The sequence below is a fragment of the Puntigrus tetrazona genome, chromosome 10, assembly GCF_018831695.1.
Source record: "Puntigrus tetrazona isolate hp1 chromosome 10, ASM1883169v1, whole genome shotgun sequence".
Lineage (NCBI taxonomy): Eukaryota > Metazoa > Chordata > Actinopteri > Cypriniformes > Cyprinidae > Puntigrus > Puntigrus tetrazona.
Genome location: NC_056708.1, coordinates 15,342,288 through 15,365,372, shown reverse-complemented (window position 1 = coordinate 15,365,372; position 23,085 = coordinate 15,342,288). Strand labels below are relative to the sequence as shown.

The 23,085-nt window shown below is 36.7% G+C and overlaps 1 protein-coding gene across 2 annotated transcripts; it reads left to right on the top strand.

The window, feature by feature from the left end:
• Positions 1-3,096: 3,096 nt before the first annotated feature.
• mafga (v-maf avian musculoaponeurotic fibrosarcoma oncogene homolog Ga) lies at positions 3,097-17,906 on the top strand. Of its 2 annotated transcripts, none has more exons than XM_043250840.1 (3): positions 3,097-3,239; positions 11,635-11,708; positions 12,317-17,906. In XM_043250840.1, exons 2-3 carry the CDS (start codon positions 11,673-11,675, stop codon positions 12,767-12,769), a joined length of 489 nt encoding a protein of 162 aa, XP_043106775.1. In that variant the 5' UTR covers positions 3,097-3,239; positions 11,635-11,672; the 3' UTR covers positions 12,770-17,906. The 2 variants fall into 2 exon arrangements, with proteins under 2 accessions (XP_043106775.1, XP_043106774.1); XM_043250839.1 differs by lacking the exon at positions 3,097-3,239 and adding an exon at positions 3,551-3,610.
• The last annotated feature ends 5,179 nt before the right edge of the window (positions 17,907-23,085 follow it).

Below are 23,085 nucleotides of genomic sequence, written 5' to 3'. Positions count from 1 at the left end.
AGGTGTAACCATGAAATAAAGTGTTAACCTTTTTTTTTTTTTTTTTTACTTCTGTTGCTTAACTTTAAAAAAACAGCGATTTTGGTCATATACACCTAGAAGGGCTTAGAGGTAAATCATTTATGGGCTTAATTTTATTTTGTAAAATTAAGTCATCCCTTTTTTTTTAGCAGGGATATGGATGATTGTTTTATTATTAAAGTATTTTTATGCAGTTAATGTGGTGTTGGCCTTGACTGCATTTCTAGTTCGCTGTCTGTCAGTCACTACGAGTTATGTCGTAACAACAGACTGGGGTCTTGCTTGGAGCCCTTATTAGCTCTGATTAAGAGAAAACGCCAATGAAATTTGGCTAGTGGTTAACTAATCCTGAGCCACTCCCCGTAACACGGGTATGAATTGGCGACAGGTGTAACCACAGATTTTGCTTCGGAGCCCAGTGCTGCATGGTTGCTGTACTGGCATTTTCACTAGCAAAAAAAGCTGAAAGAGGAACTTTTTGTGTGGCTGTACGAAACAATCAACAGTGTCCCTGTTCGGTCAGCGATTCTCCTGGGTGTTTCACAAAAGAGCAGTTTCTAAACTCGTGTCTTTCCTTTAAGATGCCGTTTCGGCCATCTACTCTTGGGTTTGGTCGTTACCTGTCTTCAGCCACAAGTGTTGTCTGCAGTGTCTGGGAATCCGGCACACTGAGGACATGTTCAGGGAGGGGTTATGTGCTCATTGCGAGTTATGTTACTTTCAGCCTGTGGTCAAACCTTGCCTTTTTATGGGCCGGGGTGCCAGTGTCCAGGCATGTTGTTGTCACAATAGATGCTTCCTCCTTGGGCTGGGGCACCACATGCAACGGGCAGGCAGCCTCTGGGCACTGGACAGGGCCTCGACTGCTTTGGCACGTCAGCTACATGAACAGCTACTGGCAGTTCATCTAGCTTTGTGACAGTTCCGGCCACTGTTGCAGGGCAAGCACGTGTTGGTTCGCACAGACAACACTGTGACTGTTTTATCAACCACCAAGTGAGCCCACTCCCAGTGAGCCTTCTGCCGCAGACACTCTAGGACAGGAAGGACAAGGAACAGGTCATCAGACAACTCACGCTCATCGCAGCAGCTCCCCAACCCCCGGAGAATACCACTGAGGAAGGTCCTCCTCTCTCAGGGGTACAGCACCCTCTGGCACCCACCACCCGACCTGTGGAACCTCCATGTGTTGCTTCTGGACAGGAGTCTGTTCATTGAATTGTGTTCCTCGTGCAGAGAAAACCACTGAAGATGCTCGATTGCAGTAGTGCTTTTTTTCCAGTAAGAGAAACTGGAGTGTAGACTGTCACCCTCCACTCTGAAAGTGTATATGGCTGCTATTGCAGCACATCCAGTCTTTGGCAAAGCACAGTCTCGTCGTAAGGTTCCTAAGGGGTGCCAGAAGGCTAAATCCTTTTAGGTCACCCCCAGTGCTATTCTCCGGCGCCTCTCTGGCAGACATTTCCAGAGCTGCAGGCTGGGTGACACCAAATACCTTTACTGGCCATATGGCTGATATGTTTATATATGTGTATTCCACGATAAGATTCCCGTTCTGTCTGTCTCCGCTGTCAGCTGTTACCATCAGGATTAGTTAACCACTTGCCAAATTTCATTGCCGTTTTCTCTTAATCAGAGCTAAGAAGATCCCCAGTCTGTCGTCACAACATAACGTCTCCATTCCCTCCATCAGGAAACAAGGGTTTCATACGTAACCGAGACGTTTTGGTGTTATATTTTTACGCAAAGCATTGTCCATCATTTATCTTAACAGTATATGGTTTAAAACAAATTATTCGTAAAGGTTTTGAAAGTGCCTATCTCTATAATGAGGGTTAAACTAATAGTTAAATGATGGGCTGTAATTTGTGAGTGAGTTCAGCCTTCCTCAGCATTTATTAAAACCCTTAATGCACACAAAATCCGCACTGCTTCATAGCAGTGTTCGAAGTCCCATCATTCATCATGTTCTTTATGTAAAAAAGATGAGTATGTTTACATTGGTACTTTTTGTAACTGCTCACCACAATTACTAACCTTTAAAGCAGACTTCTACATTTAAAATGTCTTATTAAAGTACTGAATTAAAGACTGAAAATCAACATAAAGCTTTGGACACAAAAATCTGTGTAACTGGCCAAAGACGGCAGCCCAGAAACATCTCACATTCCTAAAATGTAAATTCTGTTGTAATTTTTATGTTGTTAAATCATACATTTTTAAATGTATCATACATTTTTAGAGCCGACTCTACTGGCAGCACTTGCTTGAAAGAGCTGTTCTCAAAGAAGAGAATTTGATTGGATGATAAAGTGAAGTCACTGGCAAACTACCAGGAACAGTGTTAATTTCAATTTAAGAGTCCCACTTGATATGAAGACATCTCTCTCTCTTTCTCTGTCTGTGTCTGTGTCCTTTGTCTGTCTGTCTGTCTGTCTGTCTCTGTGTGTGTTTGCACAAACGCTGCAGAGAATTTGAGATTTTTTTTAAGAACACATAAGGGAGTTGTACCAGCTGCACTGATAAAGTATTTGTTTTGCAATGTGATATACAGTGAATAAGCTAATTTCAAATCCTATTTTCAGTTAAAATAACTAAATGAATAAATAGATATATAAATAATAATAATATATTAAAAGATTTCCTATATTCCGTAAGATAAATTTTTTTGCTATGCTGTTACCTAAAAATATCTAGAAACTAGCATAAAGTAGGAATTATGTAACAACAAAATGTGACACTGGACAAAGATATCTGTGAAAAGGGCATTTGTCCCTAAATCATTAAAAAGGGTGTGAATTTCCACCTGATACTAAATGTTGCCCTGTAACATAGCCTGATGCACACACATTTTTATAGGGGATATTATATATATCAGTATTTATTTATATATATATATATATATATATATATATATATATATATATATATATATATATATATATATATATATATATATATATATATATATATTCAATGTTTGAAATATAAATGCATCAAAAAATTGCATCTAGACGGCTCCTTTAAATAAGCGGTGTCGTAGCGCCTTCATGAATGAAGCCACGTGATCAAACATCATATGACGTCTGATGATTTCAGTACAAGAGAAAGCGAATCCGAGCAACAATAACACATTTACACATCGGATTTCACGCAACCACGTTTGGATCCTCTAACTACAAATACACGCTCATACAGAAAGGCATCTGTTGTTAGAGGTAAGTCGACTCGATTATTGTTACATCGATTGTGTGGCAGTGGTGTTGTGCTGAGTGTGCACGCACGCATCCACTCACCCCCTTTACATAGGCAGCATATATAAAATATAGTCTATCATATACTTGAAGCAGCTGTATAAACTCACGTGCATTTATTATTCAAAATGCAAACGAGCTGCTGTGTATCATAAACACATATAATAAGCGTGACCGGAGTCGCAGACGCACAGCCTATGGGGATTCCCTGTGTGAATTAGAGGCATTATAGTGACAGCTAGGGGGATGTGCAGAAATGTGTGCGCGCACACACACACATACATCAGCACAAAGCTGCTGTTTCATCATAAGGGCGCCGTGCGCTTCAGCACCAGGTAGGGCGCGTGTTTGTCATACGAAATATGAATTTATGCTGGATTCATAAAATCATATCTACATGGGCGAATAAAGTATTTTGTTATACAGTCTTTCCATCACAAATTTGACAAGTAAAACATCGGGGTGAAAGAGCGTTTCATTTGTTCGAACGCTATTCCGATATCTTTCCCGTAGGCATGGAAAAGTGAATCGCTTTGTTTGTTTGAATCGGATTGTAGATGCTGATTCATCATAATACAGCTCGGTTCATGCATGCTTCTAGCTCGGGTTATCGGATTTATGTATTTGTCTGCGTGATGATGACTATAGTTATATAATATGAGACTGAGAAGTAGATGGCTTTTAGTGTGATCTCAATTGTGTGTTAATAAACGCTGTTTGTTAATGTGCATTGACCTGTTTGAATGCATGAGTATCTGTCAGTTTTAATACTGCCATATGCAAGTTCCTGATAGACTTGTCTTAAGAATGATCTAAGGCTCCCTTACTGAATTGGCTTGCTCTTGTGTTATAATACTCATAAAACAGCAGCAGCAGAAGGGGCAGTTTTTGTTGACCACAATTCTAAACATCCAGAGCACACCTGAGTCCTGACTGCGTATGTGATCCGTATTGCGCTGAAGGTTAGAGTGACACTGTAAAAGCTTTTTAATATAGTACATTACCTATGACTTTATAGCCTTCCTGTACTTTTGGAATGAAGCATGTAACATTTTACGTCTGAACAATTTCTTTTTTTACTGTATAGCAATTAAATATTTGGAAACAGCTTTGATCTGGCAATGCACTCACTATGTTCTAGTTATGACAAAGAAGCTATTGAAAATTTCCAGGATTATTGCTCTGAAAAACAAAGACTGTTAAAAACACACTGATAACAGGCTCAGTTGTGTAATTAAATTTTAAAATGTAACTTGCCCTGACCTAATGTGCATAGCAAAAAAAACATTATATTGTTGAACCTTGTCTATATGTATGCCAGTGTGGTTTTATTGTGTTAATGTGCTTACCCAAAAACTTGCATTTGTGTTTGATGATATTGAATTTTTTCAAGCTTAAGAAGCTTTTGATTGAGGTGTTGTGCAGAATCTTTGTTATTTTGTATGATACACATTTATACATTCGGACAAGTTTGTGTAAAAAACGTTTTGACTTGACCTAAATCTGCCTTGCATATACAAGGATGCCCTTTTGTGTCATAAACCTTATCTGTTCATATGTAATTGCACCTGCCAGAGCAGGTAACAAGAACAGATGAGCACCTTCTTTGAGCAGCAGGGGTTTAGATAGCGGCTTTCTTTCACATGCCTGCTGTAAATCCTGCCTCCCTTTTGTCGGTGATGCAGACTTTGACTGGTATTTCTGTTTAACATGAGCTGCCACTCATTGGCTGAAGCTTTGTTAGGACAGGAGTTGATGCAACCTAAAGAAAGTCTTTAATGAGTGGAGGAGGTGCTCATCATATTTTTCATTTCTTATGCCATCTCTGCAGGAATTACAGTCCCTGAAAGAGTCCTTAAGTACAGTGTTATCTGGATGCAGAGCTTCAACAGCACAGGACTCCAGAAAAGATCAATAGGGTTTTGGGGGGTGTTGGGAGGGGTGTCGATGATGAAACTCGGTGTAAGTGAGGATGTCTTTTTTTTTTCTTTTTTTTTTTCACTGCAGTTGTCTTTTGCCTGCTGTTGCTAGGCGTTTTTCTTTCTTTGAGATGTAACACTGTGCAAGAATGTTTTATTTTAGTTTTATTCGAAGATGTTGAATTAACAAAGAGTAAGCCATCAGAGAGTTCAAATTTAACAAACAACTGTGTTTAAACGCATAAATAACTCTTACCAGATGTCACATAATAGTTTTGTTATTCACACTCCGTTATAATGCATTCATTTTGATTAGTCTGGAGTAAGCAATAAGTAGGTCATTTGACTTATTCTGATTTTGCTTCCTTAATTTCAATTCGTTATATTTTCTTTTTTTCTCCCACATGCATTGCGCTTTAGCAAAAATGCAGATATTCCAAAAAAAAAAATTCAAAGCGCTAGGGTTGACCCTTGTCCCATTCTCCAAGCACATCTATGAAACCTCTTGTGTTCTTCTTTTCTCTTCATTGTACCATAGTTTTAGTATGTTCGGTTTGTTTGATTACTTATTTTATATTTAGTATTTAGTCCTTAATATTTGACAGCTTTACTCCAAGTCTAAACGTCTCCGCTGTCATTTAAGTCTGGCATGAAATAAATATGAATTTATGAAAGTTTTCTCATTCAAAGTTTTGCATTCAACACCTTACCCATGAGTGTTGCTCTAAAATCAATACAGCATTAGAAAGAGACTCTAATCTTTTTAGAAAATTGGAGAGTGACTTCAAATGTCAATAATGAATCTACCTTTCATTTTAACAAGTTCAATCTCTTTGCCAATGTTGAAATTCATTGTTACCACAAGCTGACTGATAAGGCTTTTTTTTTCCTGAAATCTAAACCGGTTTGACTTTGAAAGAATACTTCTCAAGATCTTCTTGGCCACCCCCACTCATGTATTGCTATCAACAGTGCTTGGCTTATTGACTGTTAATCATGCAAGATCGCTTCTTTGTTGCTGAAAGCATCAGAATGATTTGCATCTCCTTTTCACGCTCTGAATAGCTTCTAGCTGATGACTTCCGTGTCTTCTGCACATAAATTGATGCCTGTCTTGAAGAAACACAACCTCAGCCATCAGCTGAGTCTGATTTTTAATTTGCAGTAAAATGGTGCTTGACCCATGCAGCTTGTTTGATAATGGACTTGACTCTGTTGAAGGGGGAGATGATTAGATCTGCACACCACTGCTTGTTTTCTCTTTTTTTTATTTTATTTTTAGGTTTGAGGAGGCATATAAAGAAGAGGTGCTGATCATGCATGAAATTAAATATAGGGTTTCTAAGCCAGTGGCAGTCTTAATTAAGGGGCATCAAGGCTTCCGAGAGGTCAGCAGGTTGGACAATGACTTCAGTGTACATTAGTATATTTTAGTTTGTTTTTTTCAATGATTTTATTGATCGACTTACTGATCTTCTTACTCTGTGTCATGAGTGGAGCTAGTGGTGTGAGTATGTGGCTTTCTGAAATCTGTTCACTTTACATAATTCCAAAACTGACTTACTGAAGTTTCAGTGTGTATATGTGTTTTGTGTGTGTATGTGTCCAGAAAGTCGATGGTCACCACCAAATGTTATTTAAAATATCTTCTCTTGTGTCCCTTCAAGTAATTCACAAAGGTTCTGTAACAGTGATAAGGGTGAGTAAATAATGACAGGATTTTTATTTCAGGTAAACTATCCCTTGTAATACCCTAAAAATGTTAACTGACTGGTTGTTAAAAAAACTAATAGGTTTTAAAATATGTGGAATTAATTCTAAAATAGTTTTTCAACATTCTATACCTTTGAGAAGTATGACTTGAGGAACAAGGAAATCCCTAAAACTACTGTGTGTGTGTGTGTGTGTGTGTGTGTGTGTGTGTGTGTGTGTGTATATATATACACACACACACACACGGGTATTGTTCAGGTCTGGCGGCGTGTGACGAGGCACACCTGAAGTGAGTTAGCCTCGTTACCGTCGCCGTTAAGTTCCGAACGCGCCTCTCCTCGGGAGACCGGTCTCTTCCCCCGTGCATGCACGCTGGTGTCCTCGTGGGTCCAGGAAGGGTGCGTGATGGACCTCACCCCGCCGTCCGAGAAGTGCGTCGTGGGACCCCCGTAGTCCAGGCTGTGAGCACACAGCTCATCCCACTCTGCCGCCGGAGCAAAGAAACGACGGAGACGCCGCGGAAGAAGCCGCCGCCCCTCGCGCCCCGGACCAGAAAAAGGGGAGCGCGTGCGACCGCCGGACTCCGCCCCTTACCTGGACCCTTCCCCCCCTGGAACACGGCCTAAACCTGCACGTTACCCGGAGCACGACGAGGACACCAGATCCCCCTTTTATTTGGACACTTTCCCCCTTGGACACTTTATTTTGTATTATTTTTATTTTGTTAATAATAAAAAGCTCTCTCCGAGGCCTGACGCCACGCCCCCACTGTGTCTGTCGCTGGCTCCTCCTGTCACTATATATATATATATATATATATATATATATATATATATATATATATATATATATATATATATATATATATATATATATATATATATAATTACAAATTAAAAGAACATGGAATGCGTGCATCATTTATAATCTGCCAGTAACAGTAAAAAATAAGCTCTGTTCAAATGTATTTAAATGACGTCCCTCAAAAACCAGGAAAATGCAGTCTCTGCATTTAATAACAAATTGTTCAATCCCGTCATTATAACATCCCTATCATTGTATTCTCTTTTTTGGTACTGTTCAGTGCTTTGATATAATCTGTATTGTTAAAAGCGCTATAGAAAATAAAGGTGATTGATTGACTGAACTGCAGAAAACTTCTGAATGCCTGAATGTCTTGAACATAAACATTTAATTTGGTCATACTTTATTTTGGGAACAAATTCTCTTTATTAACTACCACATTTGCCTCCTAATTTGCTGCTTATTGATAGTTAGTGAGTTAGTTGTTACAGTTGATTGAGGTGTGGCATTGGTTTAAGGAATCTAAAATCTGGTCATCAGGCATAATGTGGTCAAATATGGTAGAATCAGGCATAGATGTGCTTTATACATACTAATAAACAGCCAGATATGCAAGTATTGTGCTTAATAATAAGCAAATAGATAAGGGAATTAAGAATTTGTGAGAATATATATATATATATATATATATATATATATATATATATATATATATATATATATATATATATATATATATATATATATATATAATATATTTGTAATTCTTGTTTTAGTTTTTAAATGCATTATGAAATTAGTAATCAAATTCAAACTGTTGAAGCTACAAAGCTGCAAATACAAGTAACTTACTGCACTTATTGTTAAGAAATCCTTAACCACAGAATGCTGTTGTTGCCCAAAATACAAACATATTCCAGACTGAGCTGTGTAATAACTTCAGAAGCAGTAAAATTAGTTTGTTTTCTTTCATTGGTGGGTCACATTGTGCTGTAGAGCATGGGTAAATGGGGCAGGTTGGTGTTTCTTTAGCATAGCCCAGCCCAATGGCATCCATCTGTGTACTAGTCCCAGAGGCCTCGGTAAAGGAAGGCAATCATTAACACATGACACAGGGACACAAGGCCACAGCACTTTTGTTGGCTCAGCATTTATCATATGTATATGTACTGAAATTTATTTATCATTGCATGTATCTCTAGACCTTGCAGGTCTAAACACCCTCTAAATTTATGAATGCTGGCAGGGTTTGAGGGTTGGAAATGATTGCTGTGGTCATTTGAGTTCAGCTACACAGCCTCCTAATTGGTGCCTTGGTTGGGGTCCTTGCTGAGATCAGGGGTTTTTACCCTTCATTTTGCAAGCTAGCCCAAATGTGCTGATGACACATTTTTCACAAGGCTGTTTCCTTCAGCACCCCCATGTTCCCTTGTTCTATTTGTTCTTTTTTTTCCTCCCCCTCTCACTATTACACCTGCTTTCTTGTAAGTGGCTTCACTCAGCGTTTTTTGTTTTCCTGTGAATCTGATGTCTATTCTTTAGAGATAATCAGTTTTTTTCCCAGTGGTTTTAGTCAGCTATACATTTGTTTGACATCTTGTCACTATTTCTGGGTCTGAACAGGTCCCAAAGCACAACAAACAGTTCTAATATAATACTGCAAAAAATGATAGCCTTTATTTTCGTACCTAAATCTCAGCTGACCAGACAGTGAATCCAGTCTGAGGGCTGTAATGTACACCATGAGCTTTAAAAGCCTAGCATGTGCCTAAATGTGGGGTATGAATAAATATTGTTCATAAACAGCTGTTGAGAGACGTCCTCACTTTTCCTCCTTAAAGTTTTTTTTTTTTAAATGGTGGCAAATTTGTTAATTTTTGAAATGAAGAACTGATGTTTGCAGTTCTTCACTGTTAAAAATAATCCTGAGGTAACAATAGTAAAAAAAAAAATCATAGGCTACTACTAGAAGCTGTAGCATCAACTTGGTGGATGGATCTGTACATTTTTAGTCAATTTCATCCAAACCAACATCCTAACCTTTAACTGTCTTCTTTTTTTTATGTAACTGTGTTTTTGACTTATTTTTAAAAAAGTACTTCAACAGGAAATTCTTATTATAATATTTTTATTATATTTTAATGTCTTTATTTTATTTAACTCAACAGTATGGCAGAGCGTGTGTATTTGGCAGCCACTGGGGTGGTAGAAAGCCACTGACCCAAAAGGTGTGTTGTGTGGAGAAAGAGGCATGTCTGATAGTTTCTGCTGTCTCTGCCCATGTGACAACATCCCCACTGTGACACATCTGCTTTAATTTTATCCCTTCATGCTCTTCTCGTGGCATTATCTCTGTTGTCTGCATGATAATAAGGTCTTTGGCCAGGTAAGATATTACTTTTTCCACATTTATTCAGAACTGCTAATTGTCTGGCCTATTATTTTTTTTTCCATGAGTTTAATGACATACAGTATGTTATATAGCTTAATGATATACAGTAACCCCAACTGTATTAAAGTGTTATCCAAGTTTTTTTAATAAAAATAAAACCAGTTCTATAATGGTTTTGTCTTTCCAGAATCTGATATTGTGGTCTAAATAAAATGTAATTCACAATGGGTGCACAATTGATACTAGGTTCGATTTTCTGTTTATTGTTGGTTTTGGTTATTTTCCCAGAATGCAGCAGTTTGGTGCTTCTGAAATGATTTTGGTGGTTTGCAGTAATCACTTTTAATAGTTGTACCTGGGTTGTTATAACCCTGTCGTTTTATGTTTTGTTTTATCTCTGTACCTTTTTTGCTGTGTTCTGATTGGTTCGGTCACATCCAGTTGTACTTAAAAAAAAAAAGTAGATGATGGGTTTTGAGTAGACCTTTAGGAAAGAGAGTTTGATTGTGTAGTGCAGCAGAGTTTGTGTGCAAAGAGACTTGCTTAACGAGAGTGTTTACAGAGATTGTTTGTTTGGATTGGGATTGGGATTGTGTTTGTTGCCTGTGCTTTGAATTGCCCTCTCAGCTACTTTTTGTCTTTGTAAATAGTATTGCAAATATGTTGTAATTGTTAAATACTTGTAAGTAAGGGAGCTGAGAACAGGTTTGTTTATTATAAAAAAAAAATGGTCTTTATATACAGTGTTTTTTTTCCCTTAATAAACTAAATGGTTTTATTTATCTGTTACAGACAACAGTTTTAAAACGTATTATTTGAACTTGAACTGCGTTATGTTCAATTTGTGTTGCTTTCCTCAGAAAGCACTAAGAAAGAGTGGCATCACTAACATTTGTATTATTATTATCATACATAAGAATAGTGATTTAGTATGAATAATACGTTAATTGCGCTGGAGAGATGTTCTTGGAATAACACGTTCAGTCTGCATTTCTTGTGTTTTTGAGAAATTGAGCTTCAAAGTTTTTGCATTCCATATATAGTTTAGATAACTTTTTGTTTTATAGAAAAGTCTTAACTTAAATTCATATAATATAAATAAGTTGTTACAAACTATAGGAATATGTGAATAACTCACAAAAATGTCAGTATAAAACCTTGTGCTATGCTATGTGATATGTGCATTCTAAGCTTGTGAATGATAAAATAGTTTAAAAATATTAATTGAGGAAGATTTGAGGGAGGAGTCTGTGTCATATTTAGACAGTGGAATAGAAGCTTGTAGTAACCACCCAGTTCACCCTATAATGAATAGCAAATGTCAAAACCTCTTGTTTGTGTTTGTTAGGATTTTATTTTGCAATCTGTTGCATCTCTGGTTACAATTTTCATCCAGGATTCTATAATGATTTCAAAGGATGTGTTCGAGATTTATTACATGAATTTAAATACATTTTGGAATAGATCTTAATGATCAAATCATGTGTGAAACATCTGCCTGATCTTTGTGAACTCTCATTTGTATTCGCAGACCTGACGAGTGGGGAAGTGGAGAGTGGCTCTCGTGGTATGACTACTACAAACAAGGGCAACAAAGCACTGAAGGTATGTTTAGGTGATATTTCCAGAAAAAAAATTATAATTCTTGATTCAAATCAGCAGAAGAAGAGCAGAAAAATTACATTGCAATTACACTTATGGAAGCCTGTTTCTGCCACCAAATAAAAAAAGTAAAATAAAATTAAAATGGTTAAGTGCGATTTCACATTTTTTTTCTTGTTTCTCAGAATGTGAACCTGGAACAAAAAAGCAGTTATAAGGTTGAATTAAATTTTTTTTGTTGATGTATGGTTTGTTAGGGTATGATAATATTTGGCCAAGACACAACTAGTTGAAAATGCAATTGTGAGAATATGTTTTGTTATTCAGTGGTAGAAATGGCCACATATCCTATTGGTAACTGCAAATGCATCAGCTGTATATTTTAGAGAACTGAGAAAGCCAACATACCGATATGCTTTTAATACACAAGATTACTATTATTCCTACCCCTCCTTTTCTCACTTAAAGTGAGAATTTTACTGAACATGTGCTGGTTAAGGCTCATCACTGCAGCTTGTTTAATATTAAAGATCATTCCAATTGCCCTGAGTCCTCCCTGGCCTCCTTTCCCACTCTTCTTTCTTGATCTCGTCCCATGTGGTTCCCTGCAGGTGAAGAGAGAGCCAGGTGAAAATGGCACAAGTCTTACAGATGACGAGCTGGTGTCTATGTCTGTGCGGGAGCTGAACCAGCACTTGCGTGGTCTGACCAAGGAGGAAATCCTGCAGTTGAAACAGAGGCGGCGCACACTCAAAAACCGTGGCTATGCTGCCAGCTGCCGCGTCAAACGTGTCACGCAAAAGGAGGAGCTGGAGAAACAGAAGGCGGAGCTACAACAGGAGGTGGAGAAGCTTGCGTCAGAAAATGCTAGCATGAAGGTGGAGCTTGATGTGCTGCGCTCCAAATATGAGGCTCTCCAGAGTTTTGCCAGAACTGTGGCCCGCAGCCCTGTTGCCGCTGCCAGGGGCCCCATCACATCTGTCATAGGGCCCCTCATACCAGGCAAAGTGGCCGCCACCAGTGTCATCACTATTGTCAAGTCTAAAACAGAAGCACGGTCGTAATGCACAAACGGGGAACATTTGTAAGTGTATTGGTCAGTGTATTCATCAGGCACAGGGTTACTGATGTTATATGACATGATGAAATTCAGCAAGATCTGATCTATGGCAGCATTGTAACAGACAGCACCAAAGTTTCTCTGATGTTATTTACAACCCTTGTAAACAATTATCAATGTATCATTAATCAGAATATTACATACTTGAGGTTCACACAGACATTATTAGAAACATATGCCATGCAGTGGCTGTCATGTTGAATGACTTGGTCCATGGAACACAAAATTAGTTTTTGTGCTGCTTTTTTCTACACCGTTTCTAATTGTTTTGAGATTGACATTCGCCAGTCAGTACATACTTTCTAGTATGTACTGACTGGCGAATGTCAATCTCAAAAAAAGTTTATGTGCCATAAAAGTATCATAAGAACAGTCACAAAATATTTTTAAACAATCTGTGATTAAACACAAAAGAATTGATGCCATTTGTCATCTGTCTTGGGGTGGCACATTACAAATAACATGAGCAGATTACTTTTTAAATTAGCTAGTAAAGTAACACATTACTTTTAAATGTAATTTACTTTTTTAAATAAATATCACAAGTTACTTTCTCATTTATTCATTATCACTTGAGTGGGGATGTTGAGTGAAAGGTCCTTAACAGTTACCAAAAATATAAATTCTGGGTTTAAAAACAAAAAATGTAATTAAACAATTAATTCCCATAAAAAGTAACTGTTACTGACATCAAACCTGATGCAGGAAGAGAAGGAGAGATTGTTAATGAGACTGTTAATAGCTTGAAATGGGGTGTGTTCCTTTTTATAGAAATATTTTAATACTTTTTAGGCCTGGACCGACATGGCTACTGTATGCCCTCACTGTATGGAAAAGAGCATGTTAATTCTACTAAATCTCATTTTGTGTTCCATGGAAGAAAGTTAATCATTCATTTGGATTGACAATGAACAATCCAAGCACATATGACTAACTTGAAATGCCAGTTTTTAGCTCCAACTTGAGCTACCTGTGCTTGATATTGCCCACTGATTAATATACAGATGGGGAAAAGTAAATATATTCACTATTCTATCAGAAATGGCAGTGTTCCCTTAATACATATGGATCTTGTAATTCACAAAGCGAGCAAAAATTCTCTTCAGCCTATTAGTTTTCTTTCCTGTTAAGTTCAATTCCATTAGTGGAATGATGTTTACAAGTTATATTCTGAGGAATATGACCAGGAGAGGCAATAAACTACTGTATTTTATGCATAGGAGAGCAGAGGCCCCGTTGAGTTGTCTGGCAGGTGATGTTCATCTTTTGCAGACATGAAAGCCTTTTCTTAAAGATATACCACAGAGAGGAGGCATTTACTTGTTTTTAGAAAATATTTGAAGTTGGTAAACCGTGTTGGTAAAACTGATCATTCTAGCTTTGTTCAGAGTTGTAGAGCTGTAGTTTTGTTGTTCTGTGCTTTGTGTGGATGGGCTGGTCTCAGTTAATTTTCCAGAAGCGACCCAACACAAGCTTTATTGTTAACAAATGCTCTCTGATGTCTTTCTCCATCTACTTTGTTGTTTTTCTTTCCTGAATAAGAAAACAGAAAAAAAGTTATTTATAAGAACAAAAAATAGTTTGATATCAATTTTGCAATTGTACCAAAAGTGGCTTATTATTGAAGTCTGATTGCTTTTCTAGTAAGTAGGCGCGTGCAGTGGGGTAGCGCGTGGTGTGCTGTGTATGTGGTCAGGTGGCAGTGTTGTTCACTGTGTAAGTGTCCAGCTGTATTCTTTAAATGAATATTATAAAGTAATATAGACAGTGTACAGAAGCCAGTCGTTCATATTGGCTCCTTCCATATCTCTGTAATGAAGATGTCTTGCACTCAGAACATCTGGGTTTTGTTGAATGATATAATTTTGGGCTTTACTGCAGCTAACTATAACAAACCCAATGTGACACTTCATAACAGCCTGTCCTCCAAAAAAACGACCCTATAGGTTGTATGTGCAAGTACTTTATACAACCTATATTTAACCTTTTAATTTAAGCACCCTCTATTAAAAATAATGAGAGTGTCACGTTGCCAATCAAAACTCAATCAAAATGCAGTGTCTCACTGTAATTAAAACATATATTTTGATGTGTACAATTCGTACGAATGACCACACCTAACTCCACACCTAAACGTACCCGTTACAAAAAATCCTTCAAAATCGTAATAACATATTATGAGCATGTGCGATCTCTGGTTTTAATTCCATGCACGCATGATCAAGTCTCATCATGTAACGCCATGCTGAGATAGTACAAAACTTTGTAGGGGTGGCACAATTGTAGTATATGCTTTACAGGGTGGTATTTCAGGGATTTGTGTAAACAACCTAAACCGACGTATTGTTTGGAGGACATGTTGCTTCATAATGGTGCATAGTCAGTCTGCGGTTTTCTTACAGCACAGGTGGTCGGGCAAAACACAATTTATCCTTAATGTTTGAGGGCAACAAAAATAGCAAGACCTGAATTTAAAGTTGTGCTTTTGTTCCAAATCCTAGTGAACTGTCTTTATTTTATGGCATCATATATGCTCTACCAACATGAAGACTGTTGTAAAAGACACCAAATAAGAAAGCATGGCATGGCATGAAAGATCAAGTGGCTAATTCACTGAAAAAGAAAAGCATCTATTCTCCAAACCACTATATAATAAAGTCATTACTTTTTGACCAAATATACAGTAGAATGTTACTTGATTTGATCATAATGTTAAGTGGAAGGGTTAAAAATCAATGTCAGTTGAACAGTTAATCTGTTATTACAACTATTAATCTGTTATTACAGTTATTACAAATGTTTGTATATAAATTACCGAAAGTAACCCAACAATTGTTTGTGGTATTTATTTATTCTTTGTTAGATGTATTGTTGATTAAGCTTGGCAATTATCTAATGTCAAACTCTATTGAAAATAGCTGCGAGTACTGTGTTTTAGCCGTTATAGAATATTTTGGATCAGTCACTTAACTCTATTTCACTTCAGATGCTGCCTACCGTATGTCTACAAACAGCAAAGCTCACTAGGGTTTGGAACAGAGTAATAATATTTAATAATAAGGTAATTGTCTGTCAACCCTGTCATCTCGCTCATGTTCTTTATCTGATAGACAGATGTTGTCTGTGGATTCAGAACAGAACTACACACAGCGCAAAAATGTTTTAAATAAGCTTCACAAGATTCCTCTGTGAGAGATGATCAGGGTAAGTGAAATGCACTAATGAAATGGGCTTATTTTGATATGCTCTTCCCTGTTGTTATCTCAGGACATATGTTCGGTGTAATATGGGAATAAAAAGCACCAGAAGTACTTCAACTTGTCACCCTGATTAAAAATCAGCTGAATGGTTGTGAACAGAATATACATATAGTATTGTGTATGAACTGTTCGCTCATAAAAGACTAAACAATACACTGTAAGTAATTTATTCCCTTCAGACCATCCCCTTAAACGTCAGTTCTAATAAAATGTTTTCACTCTTGTATGCAATATAAAGCATCATATAATGTCTATCATTATTATTAAATTAAATGTGTAATAAGCAGGATGGTGTACAGACAGCGAAATCATCCCCTTCAATGGTCTAATCCTGATCCGCTGGTGGGGCTTATTTTAAAGTAATGAAGACAGCTTTCATTTATGGATGAACTATTACTTTAAGGAGAAATTAACACATTGAAACTGATTCACTGTGACAAGAATGCACTGCCCTCTTACCTCAACTCCACCTCATAATGTAGATTCAAGGCTAGATTCTGAAAATATTTCTACCCACCATCAGAAAAAGGTTTTGCTACAGTAAATTATGCATCCCACAGTTGGATGATTGGTCTGTTCTCAACACATCCACCCATCTTATGTTGTTTTGAAAAGCAGCTTTTTGGAGGTATTTTATCATACTTCTTTTACACAGCACTTCTCTGTGGTGTTTAATGTAGTTCTTGGATAAGTGCCACACTGTACCCTTTTGTGCACATAAATTATTGATATTCTTGACCAATGATATTTGTGGTAGTTTGTATTTTAGCACTATTGTAAAAGGACTGCTGAGTAGAAAGATATTTCAGTGAGATACAGTCACCACTGCAAAGCTAAATGTGTGCTTATTAGCTCTGTTCCGACCTTAGTTACCATCCTAGTGCATCATAAGCACATCCCTGATTTAAAGGCTGTTCCAGCAATCTGCTTTCCAAGGACAACCTTTTTTGGTCAAATTCGAAGTTTTTGTTGCATACGTATATCCTATCTCAAAATTATCTTTTTAAAAAATCAAAAATGGCGGCTACATGCGTAGAAAACATATGTTAAAAATAATATAGATAATTCAAATAATTATATGAATGTGGATGCTTGGCAACATTCTTAAGTCAGAATCAATTACTGTGTACACCTACTGTGAGAAGCACTATCTCTTTTATTGTATCTAATTTCTGTTACATTTCAAGTAACATGCCTCTGAAGCGCACTAAGGTTTGGGACAAAGCTATTGTTATTGTTACTAATTATGACTATATTAATTTAATTGTTGGCTATGCAACAGGCATTGTCATTTGTTTTTATAGATCTTAATTCATTAATGAATCAAAGAGCTACTTTTTTCAGTCAGCACATTAATGGCAATGTTATCAAGTTTTAGGCTGATAATCCATCCCTTTGTTTGTTTGCCGAGCAAGTGACTGTAAAGAGTTTTATATTTGGCACTAAGAGTAGTTCTTTGTCTCAGATTTGTGGGTCAATAAAATAAAAATATGAAATGTGAGTTTATGATTGGTGAACATTGATAGAATATGTTTTGGTTATTTTTATCATTGGGTTGTAATAAGATATATTGCAGTGCTTTGTATGAAACACCGTAACAAAATGGGTGAATTGTAACTATTTATTGATTAAATTGTTGTACTTTTTTGCAATCTAGATTGAACACTGTATTCATATTTAATGACTGTGGATTTGAACCATGCAGTTAAACATTTTCAGATGTGGCTAAGTTATTGATTTACTGTTGTACATAATGTATGTTTTGTTGAATTACAGCTTCTTTTATTTTGTATATGACTAATAAAAATGTTTTGAGAAAGATCCAGAACGTGCAGGATTTAAATACCTTATATATATATATATATATATATATATATATATATATATATATATATATATATATATATATATATATACACACACAGGTTCTGGTCATATAATTACAATATCATCAAAAAGTTTTAGATTTATTTCACTAATTCCATTCAGAAAGTGAAACTTGTATATTGTATTCATTCATTACACACAGACTGATATATTTCAAATGTTTATTTCTTTTAATTTTGGTGATCATAACTGACAACTAATGAAAATCCCAAATTCAGTATTGTAGAAAAGTAGAATATTGGTGCCACACTCTAATTAGCTAATTAACTCAAAACAGCTGCAAAGGCCTTTAAATGGTCTCTTAGTCTAGTTCTGTAGACTACACAATCATGGGGAAGACAAGGAGGGCAAGACACACAAGGTCATGGCAAAAGAGGCTGGCTGTTCCCAGAGTCCTCTGCTGGTGTTGGTCCACTGTGTTTTCCAAGATCGATGCAGCCATATATCAGGACGTTTTAGAGCACTTCATGCTACCTGCTGCTGACCAACTTTATTGAGATGCAGATTTCATTTTCCAACAGGACTTGGCACCTGCAGACAGTTCCAAAACTACCAGTACCTGGTTTAAGGACCATGGTATCCCCGTTCTTAATTGGCCAGCACACTCGCCTGACCTCGTAGAAAATAGAGGAAGATTTGATATGCCAGACCCAACAATGCAGAAGAGCTGAAGGCCAATATCAGAGCAACCTGGGCTCTCATAATACCTGAGCAGTGCCACAGACTCCATGCCACGCCACATTGCTGCAGTAATTCAGGCAAAAGGAGCCCCAACTAAGTATTGAGTGCTGTTCATGCTCATACTTTTTATGTTCATACTTTTCAGTTGATTTCCTTTCTTTGTATTGGTCTTGTAATTTTTGGCCTGTAATATTCAAATTTTCTGAGATACTGAATTTGGGATTTTCATTAGTTGTCAGTTATTATCAAAATAAAAAAAAAAAAGCATTTGAAATATATCAGTCTGTGTGTAACAAATGAATATAATGTACAAGTTTCACTTTTTGAATGGAATTAGTGAAATAAATTAACGTTTTGATGATATTCTAATTATATGACCAGCAACTGTGTATATATACAGTATAATCATAGTTTCTCTCAAATTTGTTTCCCAGTTTGAGAGATTTGATGATTATATAATTTCATATATTTTTGGTTATGTTCCATGGCATCGTTATTGACCCAGTTCGACTCATGTAAAAATAAACCAGTGGGGAAGGCTTATTGCTGTTCATTTTAGTTTTAGGAGACTGCTATCATTTAGATGGCACAATTTCTCTCTCTGTGATCCAAAAAAAGATGTCAGTCGACCTAGTTCAAGCAACCTCTGAGAACATATTTTTGGCCTGACGTGAGTAAAACACTGGAGTCATGAGCGATGTTGAGGTGTCTGTCCTAAATTTGGGTCTGTAGCATACAAGGCAAATTTTTCCTCTGTTTAGAAGTGTTTGCTGGTCTAAACGTTTCTTTTATCATCACTTTTATTTTCTCTGCTTTTAAACTGTGGGCCTAAAAATGGAATTGCAATAAAATAGGCTCATGCAATTGTCCAAATTAATACGGTTTGAGTATATGCATGTCAACGCAGCTACATACTGTAATAGATATAAGGGGGTGTCTTGTCACTCCCAATATTCAAGATATTAATCATTGAAAAAACCATGGACGCTTCATTCAATTGGCAATTATTATGGCTAATATAATTGTAACTATTGTGAAATATCTACTATCTAGTGATTGACCTGTCCGTGGGACATTAAGAGCTCTTTAGAGATGTGCTCCCCTCCAGAGGAAAGCCCAGACTGCCCCTAGAATGTGAGTAATTTGGCACATGGAGGGGAGAGGTGAGCTAATGGGTGATGTAGGACAGCATTCGTCATTCTTACCCACTTCTGCAGCAGGTGCTTGCCCCAGATCTCTCAGCCTGGAGCCAGTGGCACAATTAATGGGGCCCATGCACCATCATCATCGAGACATTCACTCTTCCATATCGCTTATATCTAACAACAGGAGAAATATAGCTTGTCTTTGGCTGTGTTAGGAGTAGAACACTAGCTTGCTTTTCAGATGAAATTCTTTACAAATGCTATGAAAAAGGAAAAATTCAATGCAAAAATAATTGTTACAGTGTTACACTGTCATATGATGTTCAGTCCATGTTAAGTGAAAAATTGTTATTTTGTAATCAATTTTATGTAAAAATGTTGCAAACTGGCCAAATAAAAAAATGTGTATTTGTTTTATTTAGTTATGTGTATGTACATTTAATTTTTTTAATGTTTAATGACGTTGATGATATACTTATATGAACCTGTATGAGTTTTATATATGTCACGGATCTGCCAGGTTCTGCCACTTCCCAATCACAGCAATTTAATAACCAGCCACACCTGCACCTCACTAGCCAATCACCATGAGCACTATATAAGCACACATCACAGTTCAGTCAATGTCTGGGCTTGTATGCATGTAGTGGACTCATGCATACAACTTGTTGTCACAAAGTACTGATTAAAAAGACTTACCTTGCTGTGACTTAACTTACTACCTCTTGTGATTCTCTCCATGTCCCAGCTGTCTCCAGTGTCTTTGTCAGTGTTCTCTGTGATTGTGCTGTGTGCTTCAAGGATCTCTTTCGTCTTTCCCTGATTCCTGATTGCAAAAGATAAGAACTTTGCTCAGTATCGCTGTGATTCCAGTCAATGACTTTCTAAGGGCTATATACTCGCATGATTTCTCTGCTATAGACTTTCCATTGCTCATCTGTGCATATAAACCATATCATTTTACCTACTTCCTGTCTGAGTGTGTTTCCGTTACAAAATATAACTATTTGCACTGCTGTGTTCAGCACAAAAGACAAGTCAAATCTAAATCCAAATCTAAATATGAGGCATAAAGAGAACGTGGATTCAAAAGTGAGATGGCTCGTGCACAGTATTTTTTTTTCCATTTCATTTGTAAATTCATTCCAAACCTCACTCCATAAATTGCAAACCTCAGGGAACTGTTGATTCAAAAGTTGTTCAAATGGAGAAGTAAACATGAGCAAGAATACCAACTGCTCAAGTAAATATTGACAACAGAACCAGTCCTTACTCTTCTTTAATTCAAACAAAGAATCTTATTTCATGTATGTAGCCAACTGATTAAAAATCTAAATGAGATACCTCCACTTATTTAGAATGAGAAGTCTGCAACAATATGATTAGAATTAGTGTGCAGGGAATTGCCGTACATAGTCCTAGCTTGATGCACCACTTCATGCACCATAACCATGTAAATGTTTAAAAGTGACTTCCACTGCGGTTTGATCGGAAATCCAAGCGAATAGCTGAGGAGACAGCAAAATATCCAGTTTTGCGAGCTGTAATTGAAAACCTATGTTCACAATTCTACAATGTTAGAGCTGAGCTCAGTTTGGCAGTCTTTTGAGATGAGGCAGAATAGAAGTGCTGACAAAAGACATGCTTTCCAGGATAGATGAAGGGCGTGTTAGGATGAAGAAATATATATAAAAAAGATTGAGATTTAATCTGCTGGCCTGGAATTAATTCTAACATAGAGAGAATGGTCAACATTTGTGAAACGTTTATGAAACATCAAAACAGTTGGACAAGATCACTGCAGACCTTGGTATTCATGACAGAAATTGGGTACTGATCAGTTTCATGTGCATGGAAAATAATATCTGTTGATTGTGGTTGCATATTATTTTTCAGAAATAGGCCTTGCTCATGTACATGAACTCCTCATGTACATGAAATCTATATCTGACAAGTCTCCATCATGCTCTGTATAAGGAGTACTGATTTTAAACAAATTTACATTTCCTGAAGAGTTCTGCATGAGTTCCTTACAGAACTGACACAAAACAAGACATGATGAAAAGCACAACAAAAAGGCAGAAACAGAAAACTCCAAAACAGACAAAGGGCAATATATCACAAGCAAACCAAAAGCCTGAAATCGTTATCAAAGAATGGCAATGTGAGATTTGGAAATTCAAACTGGTGGGAGTTGTCTTGGAAGAATTAAGTCCAAAATTATACCTAGTCAGAACCGAATTGTCTATTGCGTGCATTTGAACGTATTACTCTTCAGAAGTGCATAAAAGACAGCAGCTGCATGGTGCAAGAGTATCTAGCAAAATGTTTCTTTCCATAAAGAACACATCCAATATGTGCATCGAAAACTGTACCTGTGCTAATATGACACTTCAATGTTTCTATCACCAGCAGGTGCTCTGGCTTCATTTGTAGACGATCCAGATTTATTGCTAATGAGTTTCATTCACGTTATCCAAAATATATTTGTTAAAGACTGACATATGTATGTTTACCGTTTTCAAATTGAGTTTTCAAATTGAACACTATTTTAAAGACACTTATTTCCCTAGGTCGTAAGCTTAACATTGAGTGTGGGACTACCAGAAATTTTTGCAATGTTTTTTTTGTATAGAAACTCAATGACTAGTTAGTTTTTAAGAAAAACATTTTTGGAAAGGAGAGAAATGGTGGACATATGGCGGACAAATCTGCTGGTGCAGTAATGTAGCGCCATCTGGTGTATAACAACTGCTGCTGCTTCACAAATCTCAAGAGATGAGCTAAAAGCTTCTTTTCAGTTTGACTGTGCCAATAAAGGGCTGGTTCATCTAAACAATTATTTTAATTCGGAAAGTGTCATACTGTTTTTTTTTTCTTCAATTGTTTTTTTTTTTTTTCTTCAAAGACGTTTGTGATTATTAGAGTGATGAGTGGGTGCTTCTAAACTGGTGTGAGCTTATAAAAGAATGTGCTGTCTGCATAATTAGATGTGTTTTATGATTCACACATTTAAATATGTGACTAAAGCTTTCTCCATTTTAAACGAAGACCAAGAGGCTGTATGAGATCATGACCGACAATTTCAGAAATCAATTTTAGTATTATTGAGATAAACCCTTTAAAAGTTAACTGAACATATAATATATATTTTACCGATTCCTTTGTAAGCTAATGCTATAAATCTACATTGCCAGTGCATCCCAATTAGCCCATTAAAATTAACTGGTTCCATACATTTATTCCATTTTTACACATTATAAACACATGTCACGTGACATAAGAGC